A 26,427-nucleotide genomic window follows, 5' to 3' on the forward strand; every position below is an offset into this window, starting at 1 on the left:
TTTAGTTTAAAATTAAGAAATCCACAAAATTATCCTTAAATATTATATATTTTACAAAAAAATCAAGTAACCCTATATATTACACTCTTGCCAAAAAATGAAAAAGTTTACGTTTTATACCCTATCAATTAAATAACGACACCTTATCCACGTCATATAACGTGTCAGGTATGAAGAAGAGCAGTCTTGATAACATATAATAATGTATTTTTTATTTATCAGTAACATATGTGAATATCATTTTTTACATTAAAAAGTATATATATCCAAAAAGTATACGTGATTTATGTCATTATTTAATTGCTCTGGACGAGTTTGAGTGTGTTAAACATGCTCGAGTTCGAGTTCAGACTCGAATAGGTTTAGTTATAATTTAATTTAATTTTATAAATAATGTTAGGATACACTTGAAATACTAGCTAAAATAAATATTATTACTACTTCAATATACTCTCCCTATTTTTTTTACTTGTCCATTTAGCCAAAATTGTAAGATAGTGTGTATTTTGTCTTAAATTATAAGACTAAATGTTAATATAACCCTATTAATTAATAAATGTATCGTAAATTGACTCAAAATCATTTATTAGTAAGGTATAAATTTGAAAAATAATATATAGATAAAGTCACATTAAAATCCTAAAAGAAAAAATAATTAGAGATACATATATTTTGCTAAATGAACAAGTAAAAAAAAAGAGTAATAAATAGCAAATAAATATTTTAATCAATATGGAAGATGGGTAGTGAGGTAGATATAAGCACATGAGCCTCTGGTTAATGACCAAATATAGAAAGACGATGGCAAACTGAGCTACCCAGTGTATTCTGAAAATTGAATCGGCAGCTGAACTAAATGCAGTCACTATGGTTTATAGCCAATTCAATCATCAATTCAATTCATTGAATAAAAATAAATATGTTTATACAAAAGATATAATATGTACATATTTTTAGAATGAATTTACATATTTATACTTTAAATATATACATAAATTTAAATTACAGTTGAGCACAATAAATTTATAACAATTTCAAGCAGAGACACTAAAGTTGCAAAGTAGTTGGAAGAAAAAAATATACAAGCCAAAACCACAAAATAGATGCATTAGCAACTACTTCTCATGTAATGACATTCAAGCTCTCATTTTCTATGTTCAAACTCTCCATCTATCTGCTTTCTTGGAATTGAGCTACATCACCAGAATTAATATAATCAGTGGGTTGTTAACTTTACGCTAATAATGACGAATTGTACTAATTACACATACGGAACATGATCTTTGAATTTAAATATAACTACAGATGTAACATCTGACTGCTAATTCCTGCTGCAATTTTGTAGAACCAAGTATACAAATAGAACACACAGTCCTTGTCTAAGTCTGTACCCAATTTGTTCATTCAGTATCCAACAGTTATTGCTTAAAAATATTGATGGGTATTTGGTATCAGTTCTTAAGACAACGCCTAAAAACCTGGCATTATTTATGAAAGAATTCAAGTATAAATAAAACTTTAATATTAAACCTAGCAGATAAGTAAAGAAAGCCCGATATACGAGAAGGATACTGCAATTCAAAACTAGAATGTAACAGAAAGGCGTTCAACAGAAATCTAGTGTTTATATAGCAACTACAAATTATAATATTAAGAACACCATATCAAAGTAAATAATAAGCTAGTTAGCACCATCTGCTTTGTCAAGTGAAACTAACCTCTCCAAGTAGCCACAGAAATAAGAATTGTCCATGAGAACCTCCATGATCACGCTACACCACATTTGCTCATGAGTCATGAGACTCATGACCCATAAATGAAATTGATAGCTGGTTAGAAATATCAGTACCTTTGTCGAGTAATGCTAGGCTCTCCACATGCCTATAAGCAAAAGGAGGCCTTCTGTTCTTTTCTTTGCTCAAAGCCACTAGATTTTTTATCCGTCCATTTAAATTATATGATGCTAAGCGTTGCCCTCTATGAAAATAAACTAATATTTCACCATTATATCTAAACTCGAGCACATTTGATAATCCTCTCCAGTGTTTTCCAACTCTAGCTAACTTCATCCATTCACCAGTCTCGTACTCTTTCATCACCCATATATCGGCCTCATAAAAACTGTTTCGAATTACTGCGATGGATGATTCTCCAAATGCTTTGATTTTCAAACCTCTATTTTGAGCATTTTCCAAACATTCAGCGGGCAATGATATCTCTCCAAACGTCTCATCGATTAAATCAAACACCAATACCAATTTCCTACTTATCTCATATGGATGCCAAAATAATCTACCAAGGACGAAAGTTGAAGAGTTTGAATAAAATACGCGATTTATGGGAGGAACATTAGTGATTTTCTTCCAAGTATTAGAGTTGAGTGAATAGAGAGCCACTTGAGTAACAGAGCTAACCGAATACTGAGCCACAAAAAAGTTGTAATCGTTAAGTCTTGAATCAAAGCCAAACCCTAATAGTTTCGAGTGAGTTGAAGAGTAATTTGAACGGAGGCGAAAACTAGGTTCAGGTAGCAGAAAATATTTTCTGATGGAAGGGTTCCAAATAACAAACTTATATAAGTCGCGGTGAATGTGGATATTCCTTTTGTAGACACAAAAGAGGCAGACAAGACCGTTACTAGAGGCCACCACCTCAGAAACGTTGGCTTGGTTGAAGAGGGGTTGGACGGATAGGTATTCATCGAAATCTTTGTTGTCGAAATGCATAGAGTATTGGTGCCTACATTTATAAGAGTGAAGCAGAAACATGTAATTGTGATGTTTGTTTGAATTGCGAGTGTGGGTAGAGATAAAATCAGGGCTTCTAATGACACAATTCCACAATTTGCAGACACTGGAGAATTTCAAAACGGACTTGACAGGCAATCGACTCAATATTTCAACAATAACCTCTTCAGGCAAGTATTCTGACATCTCCGCTTTTTTCATTTTCATATTCTCAACTTAATTTCAGAAGATGTAAATATAGACAAGTAGTATAATACCTAATAGCAGATTAGAAACCGTCGCCCTGTCTTCTTCGTTGTAACCCTCCGTTTCATATTTAGGTATGAACATTGAACAGTGAGGTTATTTGAATCCCAGCGGAGAAGAAAGGTTACAGAGATGTTGTGGATCGAACGGTGCGTTTAAGGAGCCATTACACCAACGGCTGAGATCTACTCTCATTTTACAATATGAGCAGCGAATTCCTCGTGCTTTCTCCATATCCTACACGTGGATTTCCACATTGACCGTGCATTCGGTTTTTCAGTTCGATTCAAAAGTGAAATTATCAAATCGAGCCGATTGTTTTGAAAATATAAATCAACCAAACTTGAAAAAAATATCGATTTGGTTCGGTTTTTAATTTTACTGAAATGAAGTCTTATGGGGCTGGACTAGCGATTACTAAAGAGAGAGTTCCACTTAAACTTAAACTGAGTCTAAAAAAAATTAAAAAGCCAATCGGTTTTCATTTATACCTCACAAATAAAAAAATGTAAAAAATCTCTTAAGAGTTTACAAAAATACCTCAATATCTCAAAATAAATATATTCTAGAAAAAAAAAAAGACAATGTTATTTTTTATATGTGTCAACATCTAACTGAAATCTATTTGAGTCAATAAGTTGGCACGTTGCAAATGTGCCTTTTGATTTGATAAACCCATCGACCACTGCCAGCCATCGACAACCGCCCTCCGACCACTACCATTGCCAACATCCAGCCGGCCACCTCGGGCCACTGACCACCGGCGACCATTCTCTGGATCCAATAACTAATATTTAAATAAATAATTTTCGTCAAAAATAATGACAATATTTGGTTGATCTTCGGTTGATTTTTAATAGACATTCGATTGATCTTTAGTTGGCATTTGGTTAATCTTTAAAATTTGATAAAATTATAAATTAAGAGCTTTAACATATTAAAAATGAACTCATCAAAATAGTAGAAATTGATGCTTGTCAACACTAAGAAGGAAAAAATGACAGTAATAGTTTTGAAATATGTCATGGAAGAAAAATGAAAAGTAAATTTTTTGATATTTAGTTGACATTTGGTTAATTTTTTGTTGATTTCCTATAATTTTCTAAAATTTAGATGTTTTAAAAGTAAGCGGTGTGTCTCATTTTGGTTCGTTAAAATGAGAAAAATAAAGAAATTAGCGGAAGAGTTAAATAAAAAAGAATTCGAGTAGGTCGATATTAAAATTTTAATAAAAAAATTTCAATATTAAAATTCCATTAGAGAATTTGTTTTTTTTAATAAAAAAAGGGGCAAAAAGGTAATATGTTAGGGCGGTGAGTAGTAAAAAAAGACAGTGTTTAGCAATCCAGTTTGTTTTTTTTTTTTTGATAATTTGGGAAAGAGGAGAGTTTGTGAGAGGTATCGAAACCACACCCCAGCTTTTCGCCTCTCTAAAACAAATTCCAACTCCACCCGTGAACAGTTGATAACTTGATATTTTATTGGCTTAATGGCGAGAAAGAGCCAAACTTGAGCAGCTAGGTGTTTGGCTGCCGCTACTTCTGGTCGGTCTGAAATAAGGCTTGTTCTGCGGAGGAGGTTGAGCTCGCTGATTACTCTGTTTATCAGTGTGGAGGTTGCGGTGCTGTTCTTCCAGGTAATGTTCTGTTTGTGTGTAATTTAATTAACAAAATTAGGCTAAATTTTGGCTTATTAGGCGGCACTGTGGAGTTCTCAGCTCATTAATCATATGCATAAACACAGCAAATGCTTAATTCACTTTGTCGTTTAATTTTTCATGTCGTTTTCTCTTAGCTTTCGTGTATGGTATAATTGTTAAATTTCTAGGGTTTCAGTAATGGCGCATAGGCTGTTAAGAGATCTTGAAGCTGATGGATGGGAACGCTCCGATTTCCCGATTATTTGCGAGTCTTGTCTCGGTGACAATCCATATGTCCGTATGGTAAAGTCTCAATTCCTACATTTTTATTATGCTTTAACTTAGTTATGGCATTTTGTTTGATTTCATTGTGTGGGCTTGTTAATTTGTTTAGTGGGTTATATTTATTTATTGTAGACAAAAGCTGAATTTGATAAAGAATGCAAGATTTGCACACGGCCGTTTACAGTGTTTAGATGGAGACCTGGTAGGGATGCAAGGTTTAAAAAGACTGAGATTTGTCAAACATGTAGTAAGTTGAAACATGTTTGTCAAGTTTGTCTTTTGGATCTTGATTATGGTTTGCCTGTTCAAGTTCGAGATACTGCTCTTCATATCAACTCTCACGATTCCATTCCGAAAAGTGATGTTAATCGTGAGTACTTCGCTGAGGAGCATGACCGCAGGGTATGTTTTTTCTTTCGTAAAATATGCATCTGTGTTTGTGACATCCACGTAATTTGTGTAGTATTTTGTGTGTGTGAATGTATCTTACTGTGGCGATTTTGTATCTGTATTACTTTGATTTTTGTCCTGGTTCATACTGCTTTGGTTCATGCAATGATGCTTTTGATTTGTAGAGATTCATTGTCCATTTGACTTTATTTGAAGGAGAATCTGAGATGGTTCTAAAGTTTTTTCCTTACTAGATTATACATCTGTGTTTGTGACATCTATGTAAATTGTGTAGCATTTTGTGTGTATCAGTGTTTCTTACTAAGGCGTCTTTTTATCAGCACGAGGGGTTTGTATCTGTAGTTCTTTGATTATTCGTCCGGTGCTGACTGCTTTGGTTCATGTACTGATGCTTTTGATTTATAGAGATTTGCTGTTCAGTTGATTTTTAAGGGTCTGATGTTGGTTATTATTGCTCAATGCAGGCGAGAGCTGGTCTAGATTATGAATCTTCATATGGAAAAGTGCATGCTAGTGATACTATTCTGAAACTTCAAAGAACAACACCGTACTACAAAAGAAACAGAGCACATGTTTGTAGTTTCTATGTACGAGGTGAATGCACACGAGGTGCTGAGTGCCCTTATAGACATGAGATGCCTATCACTGGGGAGCTATCACAGCAGAATATAAAAGATCGTTACTATGGGTAAGTTAAATGGATCATTTCTTTTCTTTCAGCATTTTTGTCTCACTTGTGATAACTTTCACTTATTATGTGCTCATGCTTATGTGCTTATTCCTGGTTCTAGTTTCCTTTTCATTTTCTTGCTGAATTTCTGGAGCCTACAGTTTTCACAATATGCCTCTTATAGTCCTTTCATTTCATGGTACACTGATTATTTAGCATTAAGGATGAGCAAAGCTTGTAGAATTATTCATATGCCTGGAAAGTTTTCTGGGTTATAATTCTGGATGGAAACGGATAAAATGAACAGAAAAGAACTAAGTAAATTATGTTATCTTTTCTACCAATCAATGGAACCTCGTAGTCCAAGTACTTTCTAGATCATCCATGATAATCCTTGTTTAGGCCGGTGGACTTTGACTTTTTTATCTTTAAGATGAAGAATCTTACAGGTTATAATCTGATGTGTAGAGTATTTTTTTGACAAAGTTGACTCTCATTTATGTGCCACATGAGTTAGAAATGAGATATTGCATATTTCTTGACGAGAATCTGCAACATCCTTCCTCCAAGGCTGCTTGTTTATGTAAAAATCCATCTGTGTATTTGTTTGTGTTTCTGAACCGTGAATTTGTTTGTTTTTGTCGAAAAGATGTAATCAAAATGCCTTTTAACTTGTTACTCTTCTTAAGTTTTTGTTTGTTACTGAGAACATCAATCTGTGTTGGTTTTGTCAAAAAATTAATTGAATAGGTCAAAGAATTGATTGAATACGATGCACTTGAATGCGGCTTTAGTTGATAGAACTTCAATAGTTTGGATTATTAACTTTTAATTTGTGCATATATAATATGATTCTACATGCTAGAATTAATATTACCATAACTAGAAAGTCACCTAACATTTTGATAATTTGGATCGATTGATTATTTGATTCTGGTATCAAAATATCTATAATTGAAAAGTCTAGAGTCTGATCCTTGACAACCCTGTTTGATTATTTGATCCTTGACAACCCTGAGCGTAGAATCCCCTGATCACTGGGCGTCAGATAATGCAAAGCAGATATTAGAAAATGCTCGTGCTAATCTATTGAACAAGCCATCCGGACCCGGCACAGGCCCTGTGACCCACACCGAGGGTTCTAGGTCGGCGATACAGCATGCAGAAGTTTTTTATATGTATTTTGTTTAATTACGTTATCCTTATTGCTCTCTTTAACTCAAAATTTACTATCTGTTCTCTTTAACTCAAAGTTCAATGCATGTGTGTGTTAAAAGTTAATAAAATCATAGTTGGAGTCTCATCTAACAACTTGAGCTTTTGAGTTAATTAGTTGTTTGATGCTACAGTTCCAAGGGTAATGCTAGTGCCTAATTGCATCCATAAACCTGTTTGCTGAACTTTGTGCCTGACCAGATAGGCATCAACTGCTATTCATATTAGTAACAACTATTTCCCTCACATACTTTTTTTTAAAATATCTGCAGAGTGAATGATCCAGTGGCTTTGAAATTACTTAACAAGGCTGGAGAAATGCCTTCGCTGGAGCCACCTCAGGATGAAGGCATCAAGACCCTCTACGTGGGTGGCCTTGATGCGAGGATCACTGAGCAGGATTTGAGGGATAACTTCTACGCACATGGCGAGATTGAATCAATTAAAATGGTGACTCAACGAGCAATTGCTTTTGTAACCTACACAACCAGAGAGGGTGCAGAAAAGGCTGCAGAAGAGCTATCTAACAAGTTGGTTATCAAGGGTTTGAGGCTGAAGCTAATGTGGGGCAGGCCTCAAGCCCCGAAACCTGAATTAGAAGGTACAGAAGAAGCAAGGCAAGCTGCCTTGGCTCTCGGCGGAATGCTGCCGCGAGCTGTTATATCTCAACAACAGAACCAATTACTTCCACCTGGGACTCAGGACCAACCTCCTCCACCTATGCACTACTTTAATATTCCGCCACCCCCACAGCCGGAAAGAGCTTATTATCCATCGATGGATCCTCAAAGAATGGGTGCACTTGTTCCGTCGCAAGATGGACCTCCAACTGGGCCGACAGTACCGGGGGAGAATAGAATTGCGATGGAGAGGCAGCAAGGTCATTATCCTTATCAAGGTATGCCATTGCCGCCGCCTTCTGGGCAACAATATCAGCAGCAACAGCAGCATTACCCTCCATATGGATATATGCGACCGAGGCCACCTTATCAGCAGTACCCACCATTTCACTCTGCAGCTCCTCCACCACCAGCTGCTCAAGATATCCATCAGCATCAGCATCCAGGGCCGCCACCGCCACCACCTAGGGCTGATTTTGCAGCTTCTTCAAGTTCCGGACCTCCACCTTCAGTGCCCGGACCATCAGCTTTATCCAGTTCATGAAACCTGGGTGTCAATGAGATTTTGTGTGTTTTGTTACTTGGGATTGTAGCTGCGTTTGACATGCACCCTAATATATGAAGTTGGATAAATTTATAAAATCAAGAGGTATATTTCAATATTTTTGTCGTCAAAATTATGGTCCCATGGATAAGTAGAGTAAATTTTGGCTGAACTATTTAGATGTATATCTTTCTTTCAAGTTGAGGATGTTCCTGTAATTGCTCAATATAGGTCATTGTTTTACAGGTAGGGGTGTGCATTCTAATCGAACTGAAATTTATTTTATTTTATTTAAACTAAGAAACGTGAAGCTGGTGGTGCTTAAACCGCGGGTTGTTTCTTGTTCGTTCTTCTAATACTATTAACTAATGTTGAGCATTTTTCATGCACCTAACACTGTTTCTTCATTGTCATCGTCTGTGTGTAATGGATTGATAGCAGAGTGCAGATTAGAAGAATATGATATGCTGATGGAATCAGAAATAAGCAGAAGGTTTTTAGAAGAGAAGAAATGAATATCGCCTGGTGCTTTAAAGAGAGATCAACCGGTGTGTAAAAGTGGAGCTAATGGTCAGTCTTACTGTAGCAGGTGTTTGCCTCCTAATCCTCATTCTCGTGGTCGTTCTAAATATTATTGTTGTCGGTCTGATTCTTGATTGTGCTCTTATGACTATGCTTCAGCTTTATCCATATAAAATTTTGAATTTTTAATACTTAAATCATTAAGGTTCCAACTTTATGATTGTTTTGATTTTCTATATTATCTTCTCTTGTTACTTTATATTATTTCATGCAAATTTCTAAGTTGGTCACGATTCTGATTGATTACTCTGAGACTAGATATGTAAAAGAACTGAACCGCTCTGAATTTTGAAGTATCTATGTTCTGTTCGTTACATGCACAAGGTGTTCCAGTTCGTTCCAGTTTCGAATGCATGTTCATGTTCGGTTAACTAGAAATCTATGGTGTTCATGTCAGTTTCGAATGCATGTGCATTGCATTCTAGAAGGTCGGGATAGTCTCTATGGGCTTCTGTAAAAATATTTAAAATCTAACATTAATACTAACTATATATCCAATTATAAATTTTAAAATTTGTATTTGATTCAGTTACAGACAATTCAAAAAATAAGGCCCGGCCATCCAGTTTTTTCATTTTTATGCATAATAAAGATGTCACAGATATTGTAAATGAGATCACGTTGACGTAAGTAGTCAAACGTCACGACAATTTGCGGCATCTAGGCAATTAAATACTCAAATGAATAGTTAGGTTATGGTAATGAAATCAAAAAGCAAGTCAATTCAAATGATTGTAATACTTAATTAATTTACATTTAAGTGTATGTTTTTCAATAATAAATAACAAATGCAAGCAAATAGCCAAATTAAATGTGCGTGTTAATTGTAGATGATTAGTTGTTGTAAATAAGCATCCAACAAACTTTGTCACAAACACAAATGCATTCAAATGTGTTTTGATTGACAATTAGAAATTTTGTTACCTTATATGAGCATTCATGCGTTGGTGCGGAAATCTGGAAAAAAAATGGAAACAATACGTGAAGATAGTGAAATAGATAAAGAAAACCAATCTCAGTATGCAGAGTTGTGTGAGGTACACTGCAACACTAACCAATTTTATAGTTGGATGGCAAGGTTATGGGAATTGTAAAGGAATGCATTTTTTTCTTTTCTCGGGAAATGAGAAAGAAAAAAGACACGCGAAGATAACACAAAAGAAAAGGTTCCCTTTGGTTCACAGTGGTTAAAAGTATACTTTGATTCTATAAATAAATATATTTCAGGTCAGTTTACCTTCGTAGAGATATAGAGGGCGGCTATAATTGTTAACTTTGTTTTTCAGTGGAGCAGGTTTTGTGAAAGCTAATACAGTGGGAATTGAATGCATAACTACCATGGTAATAATTCACGATTTCTGTGAAGCTACTGAAGCTTTTTTTTTTTGTCCGAGAAGAAAAGGGCCCATGAAAAATAAATAGGATATATGGATCCTGTTTTATAAGTATATTGATGAGATGAGTCTCTGATGAAACATAAAAGTTGAAAAGAATATACACAATTGCACACACTAAAAGCCCTCCACTTGAAAAGACAATAGCAAATAATTTGTAAAGGAGTTATATATGTAATTTTGGCACCTGGTCTCACGCCCAAAAAATAAAAATTTAATCTTTGTGAAGCTCATGTCTCATAAGGAATTGTATAATGTACAGAATTTTCAACTTCAGTTTTCGAAGATAAAATATAGATAATCGTCAAACGTATGGCTTGTGATACAGTGTATGTATTGCTTGCAGACGAGTGAACTCCAAATAGTTGGTGGTGGACAAATTAATACACTTGCTGTTATGTGTAAAAATGAGCAAGGGGGCGTTGTTATTTTAGAATTCTGTTAGACTCTTATTCATTCATTTTCGTTTTCTGGTATGCACTGCCAACAAGTTTAGTATATAAAACAGCATTATTGTCAGCACCGGGCGTTTGGTCTAGTGGTATGATTCTTGCTTTGGGTGCAAGAGGTCCCGAGTTCGATTCTCGGAACGCCCCCTTTTGCTTTTGGTACTTTCACACAGCCATATTTCTCTCTGGAATTTTTTATGGTTTTTCTCATTCCTTCCAAACTTATCAAAGGAGTCAGTATTACTGAGATACTGCAAAATTTATTTATTTTTCACTTTTTTATGATTTTGGTATGAGATGGCTGATGGACCTTTAGACATTTAAAAATCGAACAAAGGATCAATTCATCCCCTCAATTTGACACGAAATATCAACAAGTCATTTTGAAGAGTTTTGGGTCAAATTAACCCATAACTTGTGTTTTCGTATTAAAAAAACCCGCAACTTGCGTTTTCGTATCACAAAACCTCTTCTGACACAAGAAAAGTGAATTAACTAATTACAAATTTTAAACCTAATTAAATCCTATTTAACACTAATTAAACCTATTTAAAATAATTAAACCTAACTCTAACCAATCAGAAACCGCCGCCGCTGGGGTCCATCCCTTTTGAACAGCTCGGTCATCCCTTTTGAAAGGGATGAACTACTCTATTCATCCCTTTCAAATGAGATGAACGGTGGTGGAGGCGATGTGGTTTTGGAGGTGGACGATGGTGGCCTGAAAAAAATGAATGGAAAAAGAAGAAAGCAAGAAGAGAAGAAGGGAAAAAAAATAGCCCTAAATTTTTAACAAAAATAAAAACAATTTTTCAAATTTTTAAAATTATAATCGTATAATTAAAATTTAAATATAATTAAGAATCAATTTAAAAGATAAATAAAATATTAAAAGTTTTTTTAAGTTTCTTCCAAAAAGTTTTGCAAAGTGTAACTCGCTTGCAGAGGTTAGAGCGGCAAGGGACCTTTCTAATGCACTTTGTCGTAGTTGCGGGTTTATTTGTTCCAAAACCCTTCAAAATAACTTTTTTATATTTCATGCCAAATTGAGGGGTGAATTGATTCTTTATTCTTTAAAAATCACTTGTTTTTGTATGAACAACTGGTCACTGTGGTCAGAGGGGAAGTGCCCGATGAGGTGGAGTCGAAAGTTTCCGTTTCACATAGCATTCTAGCACCATGTAACAGCAATAGAAGTTTTGGATGAAATTTTTTAATGAGTTCTGAACTACATAATAAAAAATAATTCATTCTCTTATATTCATAATAAAGATAGGCTTAATTACTTAAAAACCACTCACTTTGAACTTTTTTTTCGTTTATACCATGACCTAGGAAAAAATTCATTTATACCCTGACGTATGTATTTATGTTTCACCTCTACCCCGAGGCACTAAATTAACCTCTTTTTATTAAGAAAAAAGTTTAAAATAGTTCTTCATTTTTAACCTAAGCTAATTAGAGTTTAATTAGAAATGAATTTTTCTTTAAATGAATGACTATTTTAAACTTTTTTTTAAATGAAAAGAGGTTAATTTAGTGCCTCGGGGTAGAGGTAAAACATAAACACATACGTCATGGTATAGATGAATTTTTTTCCTAGGTCAGGGTATAAACGGAAAAAAAATTCAATGTGGGGGTTTTTAAGTAATTAAGCCATAAAGATAATACATTTATATTTAAATAAACAATTTAGTCATATGGAGGATGAGAATATCAAAACCTACACAAGGAATACATTGGCAAATATAGTATCTTGATAATTCACAAGTGCAAATACTTCAGCAAAATTGCATAACAAATGCTGTCTGTATTATGTAGAATAATTCATAGCAAGCCCCATACAAAGTGGGAAAAGATCAAATTTTGGATTTTTACTTTTTGTTTTCAGTAATTCGTGAAAAAATGGAGCAGGAGAACCCAGTTTCCAACTAAAGTCAAGCTATGGAGCAGAATTCCAAACATAAGATGAAGCAAAGCATTAATTAAGGTAAGCCAATAATACTATAGTACCATCTAATCACCGAGTTTACACCGATCCTTATGTCATTCTACATTTGGCAGGTCAACTGCATCTACATTATACTAATAAAGAGCATTTGAGCCAGCCAAATCGAAATTTTGAATTTACTTCATCGATAGCTTCCATACCTCGCGAACATTAGACGAACCATCTGCAACTTCAGCAACCAGACTTGCAGCCATTATCCCTGCATTTACGACCAAAGGCTGCCTATCAGTACAATTGTAACATGAGTTACCAAGTAAGAATAATATATTTTTATATTTGTTAGAGTAAACAAACACATAAAAGCACCTCCTTTACATCTCGATACATTCTAAATTAGACTCTTAGAATAAATGCATACGTCTAAAGCATGAGGACACCACATTCATGATTCTTCAAGCTCTAGATTCTACTAGACTTGCATATACAAGAACATCTTATTTCGATGGAATGTTATACATCTACTGCCCCAATAATCCAATAAAGGTTGAAGTGAAGCATTTGTGACATAATGCACACGAAATACAATAACATAACTAGCTTATGAAAGTAATTAAAAGAATAATACACAAATATCAATGAAGGGGCAGCTGACCATCTTTCTCCACCATAGATAGGAACTGCCGTGTTCCCCCACCAACTCCAAAATAATATTTCTTGGCTGACATATAAACAACTCCACTCGGATGATGAATGGACTGCAAATTGACAAGTTCCAAATTTAGGAACAAAAGGTTCGTAATGAAAATAAATTCAAATAAAAAAATTAATTAAAATAAACAAAACCTTTTTTATAAGCTCATAGAGACTCTGTTGAGCAGAGATTGAGTATATTGTCTCAGCCATTAGAATGATATCATAACCGGAAACTGAATCTTGCACTAAACTAAAGCTCTGATTGCTTTCATTGGTGTTTCTATAAGGAAGAATTTGATGGATTTGACTCCAGTCCCCAGCAAAGTATCGCAGTTCTACCCCATGCTCCGCATTTAAATCCTTTAATGCAGCATTACAAATATCTTTTGAGAGATTGGCATTAACATTGGGTATAGTGAGAGATCGCAAAACTTCAGCATTAAAGTCCTGAAAATGTATAGCAGCTGCTCCCTGACAGAAAACTGAAGAATTGAGAGAGCTGATCTTTCCCTTGAAACTGCAAGAAGTGAAGTCAACAACGACAAAAAGAAATTACCTCACAGCATGCATAGATCCCTGGAAGCCCATGACCACATCCAAGCTGAAAACCATCACATAAACTAATTCTTATCAATGAAGCAAGAGATGACAGATGTCTGTCTCAGGAGATGTTTAACCCCTTCTGAGAAACAATTAAAAATGATTTGAGAGATGATATTTACTTCACACTAGCAGTCATCGTCCAAATAGTTGTTAACTTCCAAGGTAAACTTCACCAGTTTTGTGACCGCATACTAGAGTCTAAACCATGCTGTTTGGCACATATACAGTCAAGAGAAAGCACTAAACTATACACCAAAAAATATGTCACACCGCCATCTTTTGAAGTTAATTGGGGAACTTCAAATTTGAAAATAATATGTCATGTTTGCCTCCAGTTAACTTAATCTCCACTTTTCTAGAGCCATTTTTTATGATCTGTAACGTGTTCTAGACTATGGGAATTACAAAAATTATGATCAATTCATGCTGATATTAAGAGCAAGAGTAATTGAACATATTGGATAGCTAATCTACTTAAAATTTCCACAGCAAAATCCTCAAAGGCTGTAGCGTATTCCACATCTAAAGATGAGTTGGGCGCTTTAACCATTCAGCCATGGATGCTTAGCGGGGATCCTCGTACATGGCCAATTACTATAAAGGTAATGCCTTTTATATTTCCTCTAAATGAACCTGTTCTCATGAAATTACTGTCAAAAAGTCGATGCACTAAGCTTATGGAGAAAAGGTACAAACTAGACTATGCTGTTCCTTTCTCCTTATAAGAAAACTGGATCCTGTCTTTAACAAAACCAGTTGCCAAACGACGAATATAATCTTAGTTATTTGTTATGCTAGACACCTACTTGCCACTTGATAAGTTCCTAGGTTTCTTCTTCCTTCTCTTGGTGAGTATACTAAGTTTTGTACTGATGAGTCACAAGTCATGACTAGAGAGTTCACAATTTTTGCCACCCGTCCCCTTCCCCCCACCCCTAACCTCTTCCGCTCCTTTCCCCCCCTCCCCTTCGCCGCATACATGTCAGAAATATTTTAACAAATAAACATCCAAAAAACAGAGTGCCTGATGCACTCAGCTGTCTTCCCCCTCAACCTCACCAATAAAGGTGCTTTAACTGATCCTTGCAATGCAATTCCTACATTGACCAGAGCTCTTTAACAGCAGAAAAAATTTCAATAACCAGGTGGAGCTCATTACAGTCTAGAACTCCAGTCTCTCAAGCAAAAAAAAAAAATCCATCCAAAGCCAGATATAAGCCATTCAGAAATTACAGCCTTCAAGAAGCTATATACTTCAAATTCAATGGTTTATATGAAAGGAAAAATGTAAAGCATCTTTTCTGATCCAGTAGAACTTATTATCATATCTTTTTGATAACTCTCCAAAAATATGGACTATAACTCAGTTTTAAATCACCTATACAGAATAAGAACAGGGGAAAAAATGGAATAAGTACAACGCTACAGAAGCAGTAACCACTCAATCTGGCATTGCCTATTTTGTACTTCACATTCTAAACTCACGAATTTGTGTGCCATCTCTATTTTTGTTGTAAGAGGGAAGAACAAAAACAAAAGCTACAAGGCATCGAGAACTGAACAAAAATTAATGTAGTCGATAATAACCAACCAACAAACCAACTCATCACACTGAAAGCATTAATGCATAAAGCAGTGTGAAATCACCTGAGAATTATGTGCCCACCTCTAGTACTCGCTTTCCCGTAAATGATAATTGTCCATTTTGAACCTCCGAGCGGAGAGCTTTAACAAGGTCTAGTGAGCCTTCCCAAAGTTTAAGTCCTCCTAAATCCCACAATAATTAAATTATAAACTCTAATCATCATCCCCAACTCTTTAAGAAGTTAAATCAAAAAACATAATTAGAATTATATTGCACCTTCATATACACCGGGTACTAAGTCGGAATTCGGCAATCCGAAAACCTCTTTAGTACTAACACGTCCCTATAAAAAACAAACTAGTTAATAATACTAATTCAATTAAATTGTGAATTATTATTCCAATCAAGAACAGTAAACTATATATTGAAAAATCAAGCACTGCTAACCTTGAGCAAAGTGAGACCGTCTATAATAACTGGTTCAACGGAGCATTTTATATTCGAAGCAGAAACCTAAATAATTTGAAACATTTATAAATAACAGAATCAGTTAACTAATTAAATCATAAAAAGAAAAATTAAAATAATAAATGAATGAAATATACCTCAGAAGAAAGAACTTCGAGAGGCGGTGGTGGAGGAGGGAGAGGAGTCTCCGGTGAAGAGTCGAAGAACCCTAACCCTCCTCCAGACGTCGCGAATAGTTTAAAAGTTGAGTCTGCCGCCATTAGTGTCGTACGCTTATCTGCCGTTTAGAGAATTTCTGCTTTGTTTTATAATTACAGTGCAAATGTACAGAAAAACCCACAGAGATTTGTCTGAGGGCATATAAGCCCTTTAATTTAGTATCAGGATATTAATAACCTTAAAGTGGAAAAAGATGGAAATTGGCATATTGCATTAGTGCGGATAAACTATAAAGAACAATAATAAGAAACCGTTGCTTAAAAATATTTTCAAGAAAAAAACAGTAAATAAGTGAAAATCTAGCTATTACATATGCATATTGGCAAAAGAACCTCTTCTAAAATGAAATAAAAAATTAACTATTAAAATAAAACAATAGAAATCCGATTACTAAAATTGAGCCATTCTACCTTTATTCTAAATCTATCAAATTATCTTTATCTTTATTTTTTGGTGAGTATATGAGGAGTTATGTAAGGATCTCAGCAATAACATTTTAAGCCTTTCATATCCATATTAATTTGCAATTGGGTTGTAATTTTTTTTACATATTCAATTTGCAATCTACTGTTAAAAAAATTGCGACCTTATTAAAGTTAAAAGAATGTTTTAATAATTTATAGAATTAATTATTATTATCCTCGTGAGATTTGGTCCGAAATACTACTTGCTCCATAAATTTTAAAAATCGACTATTTTTCCCTTAAATTTTATGTTCCAGCTAACTAAAACTTCCTTATGTAGTTGATTTTTTTTAAATTTATAGAAAAAACAATATTTCAGACCAAATTTTATGGAGGTAATAGTAATTAATCCTAATTTACATGTGCCTTGAAGATTTAACTTTGGCTTTAAGAATATTTAAAATCTTTTTTTTTTTGGATGGAATTAATGAGAGCACATGAGCTTATATGGGGACATGGGCTCTAGCCAGCACAATTATAGGCGATGTCATTGGAGCCATCTACCAAACCTTTGGCCGCAGCATTTATTTAACCACAGTCCTTAGCTGCCTCCTCCATCTAATGCATCATATGGAGCATCATGCTCATGGACCCTTTTCAATTGTGTCGGCAAGATACCTATTGTATATGCCTTTCATCTTTATATCTTTATATAAAAAGACAGAAAAAAAAAAAACAAATGAAAAACATTAAATACCATTAAAAACAATCAATTCTACTACCTCCGTGTAAATAGAGTTGTCCATTTAAAAAAAAAATTACCAAAATTCTTTTCCACTTTCAAAAAGTAACTAATTTTTACACTAAACTTTTTTATATTATCCCTATTAAAAATTCACTAATGAGTAAGTTGAAAGTAAATTGCAAACGGACTCTATATTAATAAGAGAATGACTACGAATTTTTTTATAAAATCTATAAATAATAATTGCTTTTCTTAAACTGTGTGATAAAGTAGACAATTTTATTGGGACGGAGATTTTTCAGTTTGATTGAACCAAAAGTGAATTAATTCTTTTTATAATTTAATCATATCAAACCGAACCAAATTTATTTGTTAAGTTTGATGCTTCAAATTGGTTAATTTTTACACACTCCTATCCAATTTACCAAAACAGAATAGAAAACTATGATGCATTATTTGCTTTTTGTATACCTTTATAAGTATCACTTCTTGCTAACAATTGCTGGAAGAACAGTCACTAATTAATCACTAATTATATACTCTATATTAATGAATTAAATAATCAATTCAAGTTTCTCCTACATATCCAGAAAATGTATACTTGAAATCATCCCCATCTGCAAATCCAACACTAGGATCTTTTCCCTCTTTGATCACACTCCTAACTCTTTCAATTCTCTCAAGAATTCCCTTCACAGCTAAATCAAATGCATCTTCAATTCCCTCCAATCTAGACCTCGGATCGGCATAAATTATATTCGGGATGATCTTTATTACCTCCTCCCGCATAGCCAATACTCTATCCTCCGGAATACGAAGCAACGTCTCGTTGATTCCAGTTTTCCAATCTTTAACATCTTTAACCGGTATAAACACAGAGTATGAACTATAATTTTTCGGTAAATGCCACTTGTATTGCGCATACGCAGTTCCTGGATGAAAGAAAACCGGAATGCACCCTGCTAAGATCGAATCGAATATTGACCTCCGCGTGTACGAATCTCCCGTAGGCTGCAAACAATAAACCGAATCCTGAAACAACTTCATCACATTCATCGGATTATCACAAGTAATCGAACCATTAACACCGTAACTACACTCCAACAACTTGCATAGCTTCTCCGAATCTTGACATTCCTCGATGATCTTCCCGCGAACCGAATCCCTAAGATCCTGCCGCGGAGCACCGGCAAACGAGAACAAATACGACCTTTTCCGGGCCCTCATCAAATCCTGCCACCGAATCACCTCGATATCTTTCAACGGATGAAAACAAGTCGGATACGGAATAGCATAGTCATTATTCCAAGAGCTAGACTCAATTGCCAACATAGACATGTTATGAGACTCAGGCAAAACCCTAAATTTACTCCCCCAATCAGATTCCTCATCAGTTTTCCTTCTGAAATCCCAAGCAATCCTCCCTGCAACCAAGAAATGATCCCTACCCTGTAATCTTTCCCACTCTGGTTTCTCAATCAGCCACTTAATAATATCAAAGCTAGATTTATCTCTTACTGATGAATTAAACCCCCATAAATATCGACCCACATCAAGACCAGCATAAAACGGGACATAAACAGCAGAAGCAAGTGAAGAATCATTGGTTAGACACTTATATTTCTTGATTCTATTATGAAAAATAACTTCTAACAAGAATTGATTAGTGGAATACCAGCTTTGATTCAACAAAATCCCTTGAGAATCTTCAACTTCGGATCCTAAACCGTAATTAACCAAATAAGGACACATATTATGCTCAGTTCCTACAGTGATTGACTCACAGTTATCAAGTAATTCCTGGTTAAACCTCCTTGGAATTTCCTGAACATAAATATAACTACCCAAACAAGAATCTTGAACAGATGGGTCCTCTTTATTGGATTTGATTTGAGTTTGATTAAGTGATTTTGATAACTGGGTGGTGATTGGATTTTCAAAATTGTTAACCAAAGCCGTGAACCCATTTTGAGATGAACCGGTGAGAGCTGAATAATCAAAACAGAGTAAAATAAAACAGAAAATGAAGGAGACAATAATGACCAACCAGAGTTGATTGTTGCAGAAATTTCTAGTGATTGGCTTCTCCATTTTTTTGTTTGATTAGCAAAAATTAAACAGAAGAGATTAATAAATTTTTGAATTGGGTTATTGTAACGGAATTTGGTGGAGTGAAGTGGAGAAGAAGGCAAGAATTAGTGCGTAAGAAGAGTGGAGTGTTGAAGAATGAGTATGAATTATTGAGTTTTTAGAGATTTAGTTTGGATTCTTTGCGGAAATTTAGGTTTAAGGAACAAACGTCGGTTACTTTGGTAATCTGTTGGGTCATTTTAAGACAAATTAATTTATTAAATTGGGACACTTTTTTTTTTCTTTCCATGAATTAAATATGAGGAGCAAGCTGCAAGTTCTTGGTTCACTGTTCAAAAATATATTACTAGTTGATTACATAATAACAGCAAATTATTCTACGGCTCCTCACATTTATCATAATTTACAGTTCGATATTACCTATTTGAAAATCAAATAATTTAATACTTTATTTTTGATCCGTCAACAATTAGGAATTTTTATTAGTTCTATTAATAACTAAAAATTTACTTTCAAACGATTTGGTATGTCAGTTTCAATTATATAAATAATTTGACACCTCAGTTTGAAACGATTTGATACCTCATATTCTAGTATGTTAGCGATTTATATCTATATTTAATAGAAGGGTTTTTTAGTTTATAAAATTAAAACCGAAATACTAAATTATTAAATTTTCAAACAAGTGTTACCAAACTGCAAATTATAACTTTGCTCCATATTAATCATGCCTTAGTTTATTAGTTGATTATATAATATAAAAAATGTACATAATTACATATTAATCATGACTTAGTTTACGAAAAATACCTGAACTTTGGATACTTTTTTAATATTTGTTGATTTGTTAAAGATCTTTCAATTTAAACCATTTGTTATAAGATGTGATGAACTTAACAAAAATGTATATAATCAATTAGTTATAACAGAAGCGCTCCGCAGTAATTTGCTGGTTTATGGGTTCAATTGATTCCATAAGCGCTTGTCCCTCCAAATTATATATATAAAAAACAAAAAGAATAGTAATTTTACATTTATTTGATATATTTTAGTTTATCTACGAATTCATATTTAGGATCCATAGTGTTGAAGCTAAAAAAATTTAAAGATTTAATGCGAAATAATCGAAAAAAGCTACATAAAGTTTTATTTATGTCTAAATCTTTTAAAAAATGTCAATATCATTCTAAAATACATGTTTTTCTTTCAAAAATATCCAATTAATAAAATGCACACACTTGCGCTAATGTGGAAATGGCGTGTCGTGCCACATGTTTGTCACCATGACAAAATATCATGTAAAAGTTACAAATAGTGTTTTAAAAAACTGAACCAGTGGCCAAACCGGTGAGACCGCCGATTTTCTGTTCAGCCAGTTTAATAAATTTTAAAAATTCTAGTTTATCGACTCTTTATCGGTTTAGCCTCCAGTTCATTGGTTGAACCCCCTGATTTTTACCAGTCTGATCCAATTCAATTCAGTCCAACCTGGTTCAACCGTAAATGTCGGTTTTTTACAGTTTTAGACCGGACCACTTGTCGGTTTCTAGTTTAACCGGTTCGGTCCGACTTTTAAAACATTGGTTGTAGATAAGCTATTAACTTACCCCATCAAACTCTAAATCATTTCAACCCGGTCATTAAATTCAGAGTTCGGGGGTGTAAAAGTTTTTTATAAAAAAAATAAAGGCTTATCTATATTTTTTATCTAATATTTGTCGTGGTGCCAAATAGGTGGCATGCCACATCAGTACAGGTGTGCGCCTTTTAGCAGATGAACATTTATGAAACAACCAGTATTTGATAGATACTTTTGAAAGGTTCGGATATAAGTGAAAATTCAGTAAACGTCTGATCTTTTTTTATATCTATCATTATTTTGACTAAATTTATAAGACTTTGGTAAACTTTTAAAGATGAAGAATAAACTATTTTTAAATTGTTTTAGATTAGATCCAATCAAATTAAAACAACAAACTAGAAAACAAAGCCTACACCAAAGTCGGCTGAAGAAAAAAAAATTATTAAAAAAAACTATAAAAACTTGAATCAAATGGGATTGAGAGGTGATTTTGATCAAGAATGGCAAAACCCACCTCTCAATTGAACAAAGATGAAAATACTTATTAAAATTTTAGAGAGTTTAGAACGGCTATAATATATTTCTTCTTAAACGTAAAGAAGAGTGTACAAAATTATATTAATAATTTCATCTTTAATAATACTATAAGTAAAAACATAATAATTTTTTTGTGATGAGAACTCACTATTCTGAACCGAAACTCACGATCAACTCTAGAATATAGACCACTCGCAAGCCTACAAAACTGCCAATTTCGAAATATGATGGCCAGTGACACTGTCCCAGCCAGTCTAAATTTCATTCCAATTTTATTTAAGTCATGTTTATTTATCATTAATGGAAATTATGTTCTACATTGGGTTAAATAACTAATGAACAACTTTAACTTTTCTAATCAAACCAAAAATACTTGAAACTAAATGAGAATAGATTTGGTAATGTGTTCCACATACACAAATCCTTGATATTATTGCTTTGGTTGATTGCATATGATTTAGAATGGTGCTGAGAAACTCCTTGATAGTGTTGGCAACTTCGTGCGTTTTGTCCTCACAATGCCCAATAGAAACTGCAATTAAGCATTAAACAATGTCAAATTAGATGAGTAGAAATTTTAGTTCATATATATTCAATTTAAACTTTAACATTTGATTTTCAGTTTTCTCAAAAATACTATGCAGACTCAATTTGTTCATTAATCATCTATCTAAATACTAATATTTTTCATATTTAATAAATAAAATGTAATAATTAATTAGTAGTACTTTTAAGGAAAATATTGATTAATTACCCCTACAATCCTCTTTAGGAGGTCATTCTCTTTCTTGAGTTCTGCATTTTCCAATTGCTGTTGAGCTTCCAGAGCCTTAAACACATCAAGATTTGAGAACAATCAAGAAAACTAAGAACAATCGACAAATAAAAAGAGAGAACAATAAAAAAAGAATGCAATGAATATGGCATTAATTTATGGATAATAAATCTGCTTGCTCACCAAAACTATATTATTCTTAATTTTAAAATAAATATTTTTTTTCTTCCTATAATCACAGTTTGATTTTCATTTCACATATAATAGAATTGATGACCACCATATTATTTACATTATTTAATTTCAAGAGAACCCACAACCTACTAGAATTGATTTAAATAATATTCATTTTACCATAAAAATATTATTTAAATCGATTCTAATAGGTTGTGGAAAAAAATCCTAAAATTATCCTATCCGCTCAGAATATTGATTCTGAAAATCACTACAAAACTTTAATTTATCTCTTTTTGGTGATTAAATCAAATGATGTTTTACAAGAATTGGTCATCAAACTTTTTTTTTTTTTTCATTTCGGTTACGAAAAATATTTCTTGTCGAAATGAAATTAAAACTTATATTTCTTAATTTTCTAGTTGAAGTTTGAGTTCTAGTGAATTAATAAAAACAACCAAATAAATAAATTCAAACCTGTTTTCTTGCTCTAGACCGAGCAGCAGATTCTCTATTTTTAATCATCCGATGCCGAATTTTCTCAGAATGTGACGAAGAAGACGATGACTGTCTATAACTCACCCCCTCATTTCTTTCATTATTACCATAATAACTCATTATTTTCTTACCATTTTCACCACTTTTACAGCTAAACCTCCCATACATGACACCATGATCATACTGCAGACCACCGCCCATACCAGCCGCTGCACCAGAAAGATCATTAGGTCTGGTTAATGCAGCACCATCTTGGCCTCTCTGTCTCTTACATGGAATATATCTAACACCATTGTTATGCATGGTTCGATCTTGCCGGGCTGTTTGAGCTGCGCCTGAGCTTAATGATAAATCTAAATATTTTTCATTTGGTTCTTCTTCTTGATTTAGATGGAGAGATGACATTTTTGTTGCAGGTCAGTGTGGAAGTGGACTGTCAAGACAAAAATATGTTTAAACATGTATTAATAGGGTTAAAAGTCTAAGTGGTACTAATTATTTTTCCTATATTTTAATTTGATACCAATACTTTAATTCGTAAGATAGCGGTACCAAAAAAGTATTTTTATTTCAGGCGATGGTCTTCGTCTAGGGTCAGCGAACGGCCCGTTAAATCAAATTAATTGATCTATTTCGGTTAAATTTGATTATTTTTTTGATTTGTTCAGTTAGTCTAGTCGGTTTGATAAATAAAAAAATTCATCCGATTATGGTTAAGATTTTTGAATTTGTGATTAATTAACCAATTTAATCATATACTTTATTAGCTTATATTTTTATATTCTTATCAGTTTCACCAAATAATTCGACTGGTTTAGTTTGTATTTAAGATTTTGATTAATTCAATTTTGATAACATTATTAATTTGGTCGATTTGGTTAAAAAAATTAAATAAGTTGAAAAATTTAGTTTAGATTGAATCAGTCGAATTTTAATCGAACCGATCATTTTCTCACTTTTTTAAATTCGTTACTTTCCGATCTATTACTTTTGGATCTAATTTGACAATGGGATAATGTTATATGATTCACATCTTATGTAGCAATATACTCTTAAAATATGCTATTATCAATTGCCACATCACATCAACTTTACAAAATTTAAAATATTTTAATTAGAAATAAAAATAAAAGTTATACTATCATCTTGATACAAATAAAAAATTTGATATCAAATTGAAATAAAAAGATTAGAGCAATTTAAACTTTTAACCCAAGAAAAATATGTAAGCAAATTTGGTGAGATTATTGGCATGTGGCGAAAGATTTTTTTGAAAAATGAACATGCAGTAGCCCAACACAAAAATCCAAAAGCAAATTCATACAAAACGGTTGAAACTGAAGCTAATTCCAGTATAAGGAAGTTTGATTTGAGTGTGATATATGCAGTATAAGACAACTTCCATTTGTCAATCCTTCTCCTTCCAATTTTCACAAACTTTCGTTTGTTTTCTACCTTTCTTTGGTAAAGAAATTAAACATTTTTTTGTGAGTAATTATGATTAATACTTAAATGTAAAATGGATTGATTAAGGTGGGATAAATGTAGGTTGACTTTTATCTAATGTGTTCGAGTTGAGCTCATTTCCAAATTCTGTAAAAAGGCTTGTAAATGGGCTAAAGCCAATAAAATTCCAATGGTAAGAATAAAGCCCATAATAATGGCAAAAAAAAAACATTTTAAACCATACGGCGCGGTTTAAAAAAATAATTAACGGATTTAGTTTCAATAGTCCATCATTCAATAACTACCACGTCAACTAAATCATATACTAACTTATTCAATTAAGATACTTGACTCGAATTAAAATAAAATTCTTTAAATTATGTTATAATTGATAAAATGAAAAAAAAAATATGGTCATATTGAATAGATCGGCAAATGTTTAAAAATTCAAGTCAAAACATTTAAACTTTCACTTTTTAATTCATCGGGTCCTTAAATAAATCTCATTTAATTTATTGACTTCTTAAACTTTCATTTTTAGTTTATTAGGTCCTTAGATGGTCTTTAAGTGGATTTTCACTTAAGAATCCAATTAATCAAAAAGCAAAAATTTAAGGATCTGACAAAAACAAATAGAAGATGAGAGATCTAATAAATCAAAATCATATAGTTAGAAATCCTAAAATGAATTTAGCAAATTAAATAAGACTAAATAGAAATTAAGATACCAAATAAATTAAAAATATATAATTAAGAGACTTGGTTAATCCAATAAAATATTAAAATTTGAAAGTATTATCTTTATGTTACTTGTATTCGACTTAATCAACAATATATTCAAGGGCGGAACTAGAAAATTTAAAAAGAGGGTCAGAAAAAAAAAACTATCGTAAAAATATAACAAAATAGTATGAATAACAAATTAATTTTTATCATACGAAATTTTTCTATGTTTTAGTGTTTGTTTTAGTGAGTTTGTCCCGTTTAAAGTCTTTAGATATAATGACAAAGTAATATGAATTGTAATGGGCTATTCAAATCAATGCTTTAATTTATTTTTATGTTATATTAGTCCTCCAATTGATTATTTCATTTAGAAAAATTAATTATAGAATTGACCAATTATATAAAATTTTAGATTTATCAACTATAATTTTTATAACAAAAGATTAGAAAGGATAATTATAGTATAAAAGTATAAATTTAATGACCGTATTTTAAAAAAAAAAAGATGGAGTACTAACTTATTTCTTTGAAAAGTTTGCGGGAGCGGTCACCACTTCACCCTAAAAGGCTGATTCCGCTCCTAAATATATTTATTAACTAATTATACAATTATAAGAATTACATAAAACAATTTATAAATATCTTAGAATGTAAAACTGGAAAAAAAAATTAAAAGAGCTCTGAATTTTGATCAATTTTTTCAATATAGAAACAAATGTAGCTACTAGAAATCTTAGTAGAAAACCCACAAAATATTTAAAAAATACTTCCGGAATTTTTTGTTCTTGTGTAAAATTTGAAGCTTTACAGAATATTCCTAACAACAATGTGTCAGTTGAAAAGAAAACATCCATAATTGGATTGCTATTTGGAGTTAAAACACAAGCTGTTAAAAAAATTCAAAGTAATTATTTCAATTTTTTTGTAAACTGCATTTTTAATACTTTTTCTTTTGAAAAATATATTACATGCTTTAAAAAAACAGAAAAAATAGATTATTAAACAGTGTGCACCTAAGTAGCACGGAAACGGAAACGGGAAACGGAAACGATACGAAACGGACACGGGGAAACGAAAGTTTTTCAAAATGAAGGACACGAAACGTGGGGGAAACGTGTAAATAACAAA

General features: G+C 32.9%; 5 protein-coding genes and 1 non-coding gene across 10 annotated transcripts; 2 read left to right on the forward strand and 4 right to left on the reverse strand.

The window, feature by feature from the left end:
- Window positions 1-882: 882 nt before the first annotated feature.
- On the reverse strand, window positions 883-3,088 carry LOC126685796 (F-box/kelch-repeat protein At3g06240-like). Of its 2 annotated transcripts, XM_050379754.2 has the most exons (3): window positions 3,005-3,088; window positions 1,719-2,739; window positions 883-1,193 (listed from the first exon to the last, which is right to left on the reverse strand). In XM_050379754.2, exon 2 carries the CDS (start codon window positions 2,724-2,726, stop codon window positions 1,788-1,790), a length of 939 nt encoding a protein of 312 aa, XP_050235711.1. In that variant the 5' UTR covers window positions 2,727-2,739; window positions 3,005-3,088; the 3' UTR covers window positions 883-1,193; window positions 1,719-1,787. The 2 variants fall into 2 exon arrangements, with proteins under 2 accessions (XP_050235711.1, XP_050235710.1); XM_050379753.1 differs by lacking the exon at window positions 3,005-3,088 and having other exon boundaries at window positions 1,719-2,954.
- A 1,273-nt stretch (window positions 3,089-4,361) lies between these two features.
- On the forward strand, window positions 4,362-9,135 carry LOC126687264 (zinc finger CCCH domain-containing protein 49-like). Of its 3 annotated transcripts, none has more exons than XR_007644089.2 (6): window positions 4,362-4,629; window positions 4,821-4,935; window positions 5,050-5,319; window positions 5,793-6,016; window positions 7,486-8,482; window positions 8,816-9,135. XR_007644089.2 is itself a non-coding variant. In XM_050381759.2 (5 exons), the coding sequence occupies exons 2-5, from the start codon at window positions 4,831-4,833 to the stop codon at window positions 8,375-8,377; spliced, it is 1,491 nt and encodes a 496-aa protein (XP_050237716.1). In that variant the 5' UTR covers window positions 4,362-4,629; window positions 4,829-4,830; the 3' UTR covers window positions 8,378-9,135. The 3 variants fall into 3 exon arrangements, 1 of the variants encoding a protein (XP_050237716.1); XR_007644088.2 differs by having other exon boundaries at window positions 8,819-9,135; XM_050381759.2 differs by having other exon boundaries at window positions 4,829-4,935; window positions 7,486-9,135.
- A 1,742-nt stretch (window positions 9,136-10,877) lies between these two features.
- TRNAP-UGG (transfer RNA proline (anticodon UGG)) lies at window positions 10,878-10,949 on the forward strand. The gene has a single exon. It is a non-coding gene; the product is annotated as a tRNA-Pro (tRNA).
- Window positions 10,950-12,766: 1,817 nt separating this feature from the next.
- LOC126688192 (uncharacterized) lies at window positions 12,767-16,531 on the reverse strand. 2 transcript variants are annotated; one of them, XM_050382807.2, is made up of 8 exons: window positions 16,240-16,526; window positions 16,082-16,147; window positions 15,911-15,977; window positions 15,716-15,816; window positions 14,003-14,047; window positions 13,597-13,917; window positions 13,406-13,508; window positions 12,767-13,012 (listed from the first exon to the last, which is right to left on the reverse strand). In XM_050382807.2, exons 1-8 carry the CDS (start codon window positions 16,360-16,362, stop codon window positions 12,930-12,932), a joined length of 909 nt encoding a protein of 302 aa, XP_050238764.1. In that variant the 5' UTR covers window positions 16,363-16,526; the 3' UTR covers window positions 12,767-12,929. The 2 variants fall into 2 exon arrangements, with proteins under 2 accessions (XP_050238764.1, XP_050238765.1); XM_050382808.2 differs by having other exon boundaries at window positions 12,922-13,012; window positions 13,379-13,508; window positions 16,240-16,531.
- Window positions 16,532-17,902: 1,371 nt separating this feature from the next.
- LOC126653921 (probable xyloglucan galactosyltransferase GT14) lies at window positions 17,903-19,830 on the reverse strand. Its single transcript, XM_050347922.2, has one exon. It carries the CDS (start codon window positions 19,559-19,561, stop codon window positions 18,038-18,040), a length of 1,524 nt encoding a protein of 507 aa, XP_050203879.1. The 5' UTR covers window positions 19,562-19,830; the 3' UTR covers window positions 17,903-18,037.
- A 2,120-nt stretch (window positions 19,831-21,950) lies between these two features.
- LOC126685786 (bZIP transcription factor ABI5 homolog) lies at window positions 21,951-23,537 on the reverse strand. The gene is made up of 3 exons (XM_050379742.1): window positions 23,107-23,537; window positions 22,435-22,509; window positions 21,951-22,212 (listed from the first exon to the last, which is right to left on the reverse strand). Exons 1-3 carry the CDS (start codon window positions 23,530-23,532, stop codon window positions 22,138-22,140), a joined length of 576 nt encoding a protein of 191 aa, XP_050235699.1. The 5' UTR covers window positions 23,533-23,537; the 3' UTR covers window positions 21,951-22,137.
- Window positions 23,538-26,427: the final 2,890 nt, after the last annotated feature.

Source organism: Mercurialis annua, linkage group LG6 (genome assembly GCF_937616625.2).
Source record: "Mercurialis annua linkage group LG6, ddMerAnnu1.2, whole genome shotgun sequence".
NCBI classification, from domain to species: domain Eukaryota; kingdom Viridiplantae; phylum Streptophyta; class Magnoliopsida; order Malpighiales; family Euphorbiaceae; genus Mercurialis; species Mercurialis annua.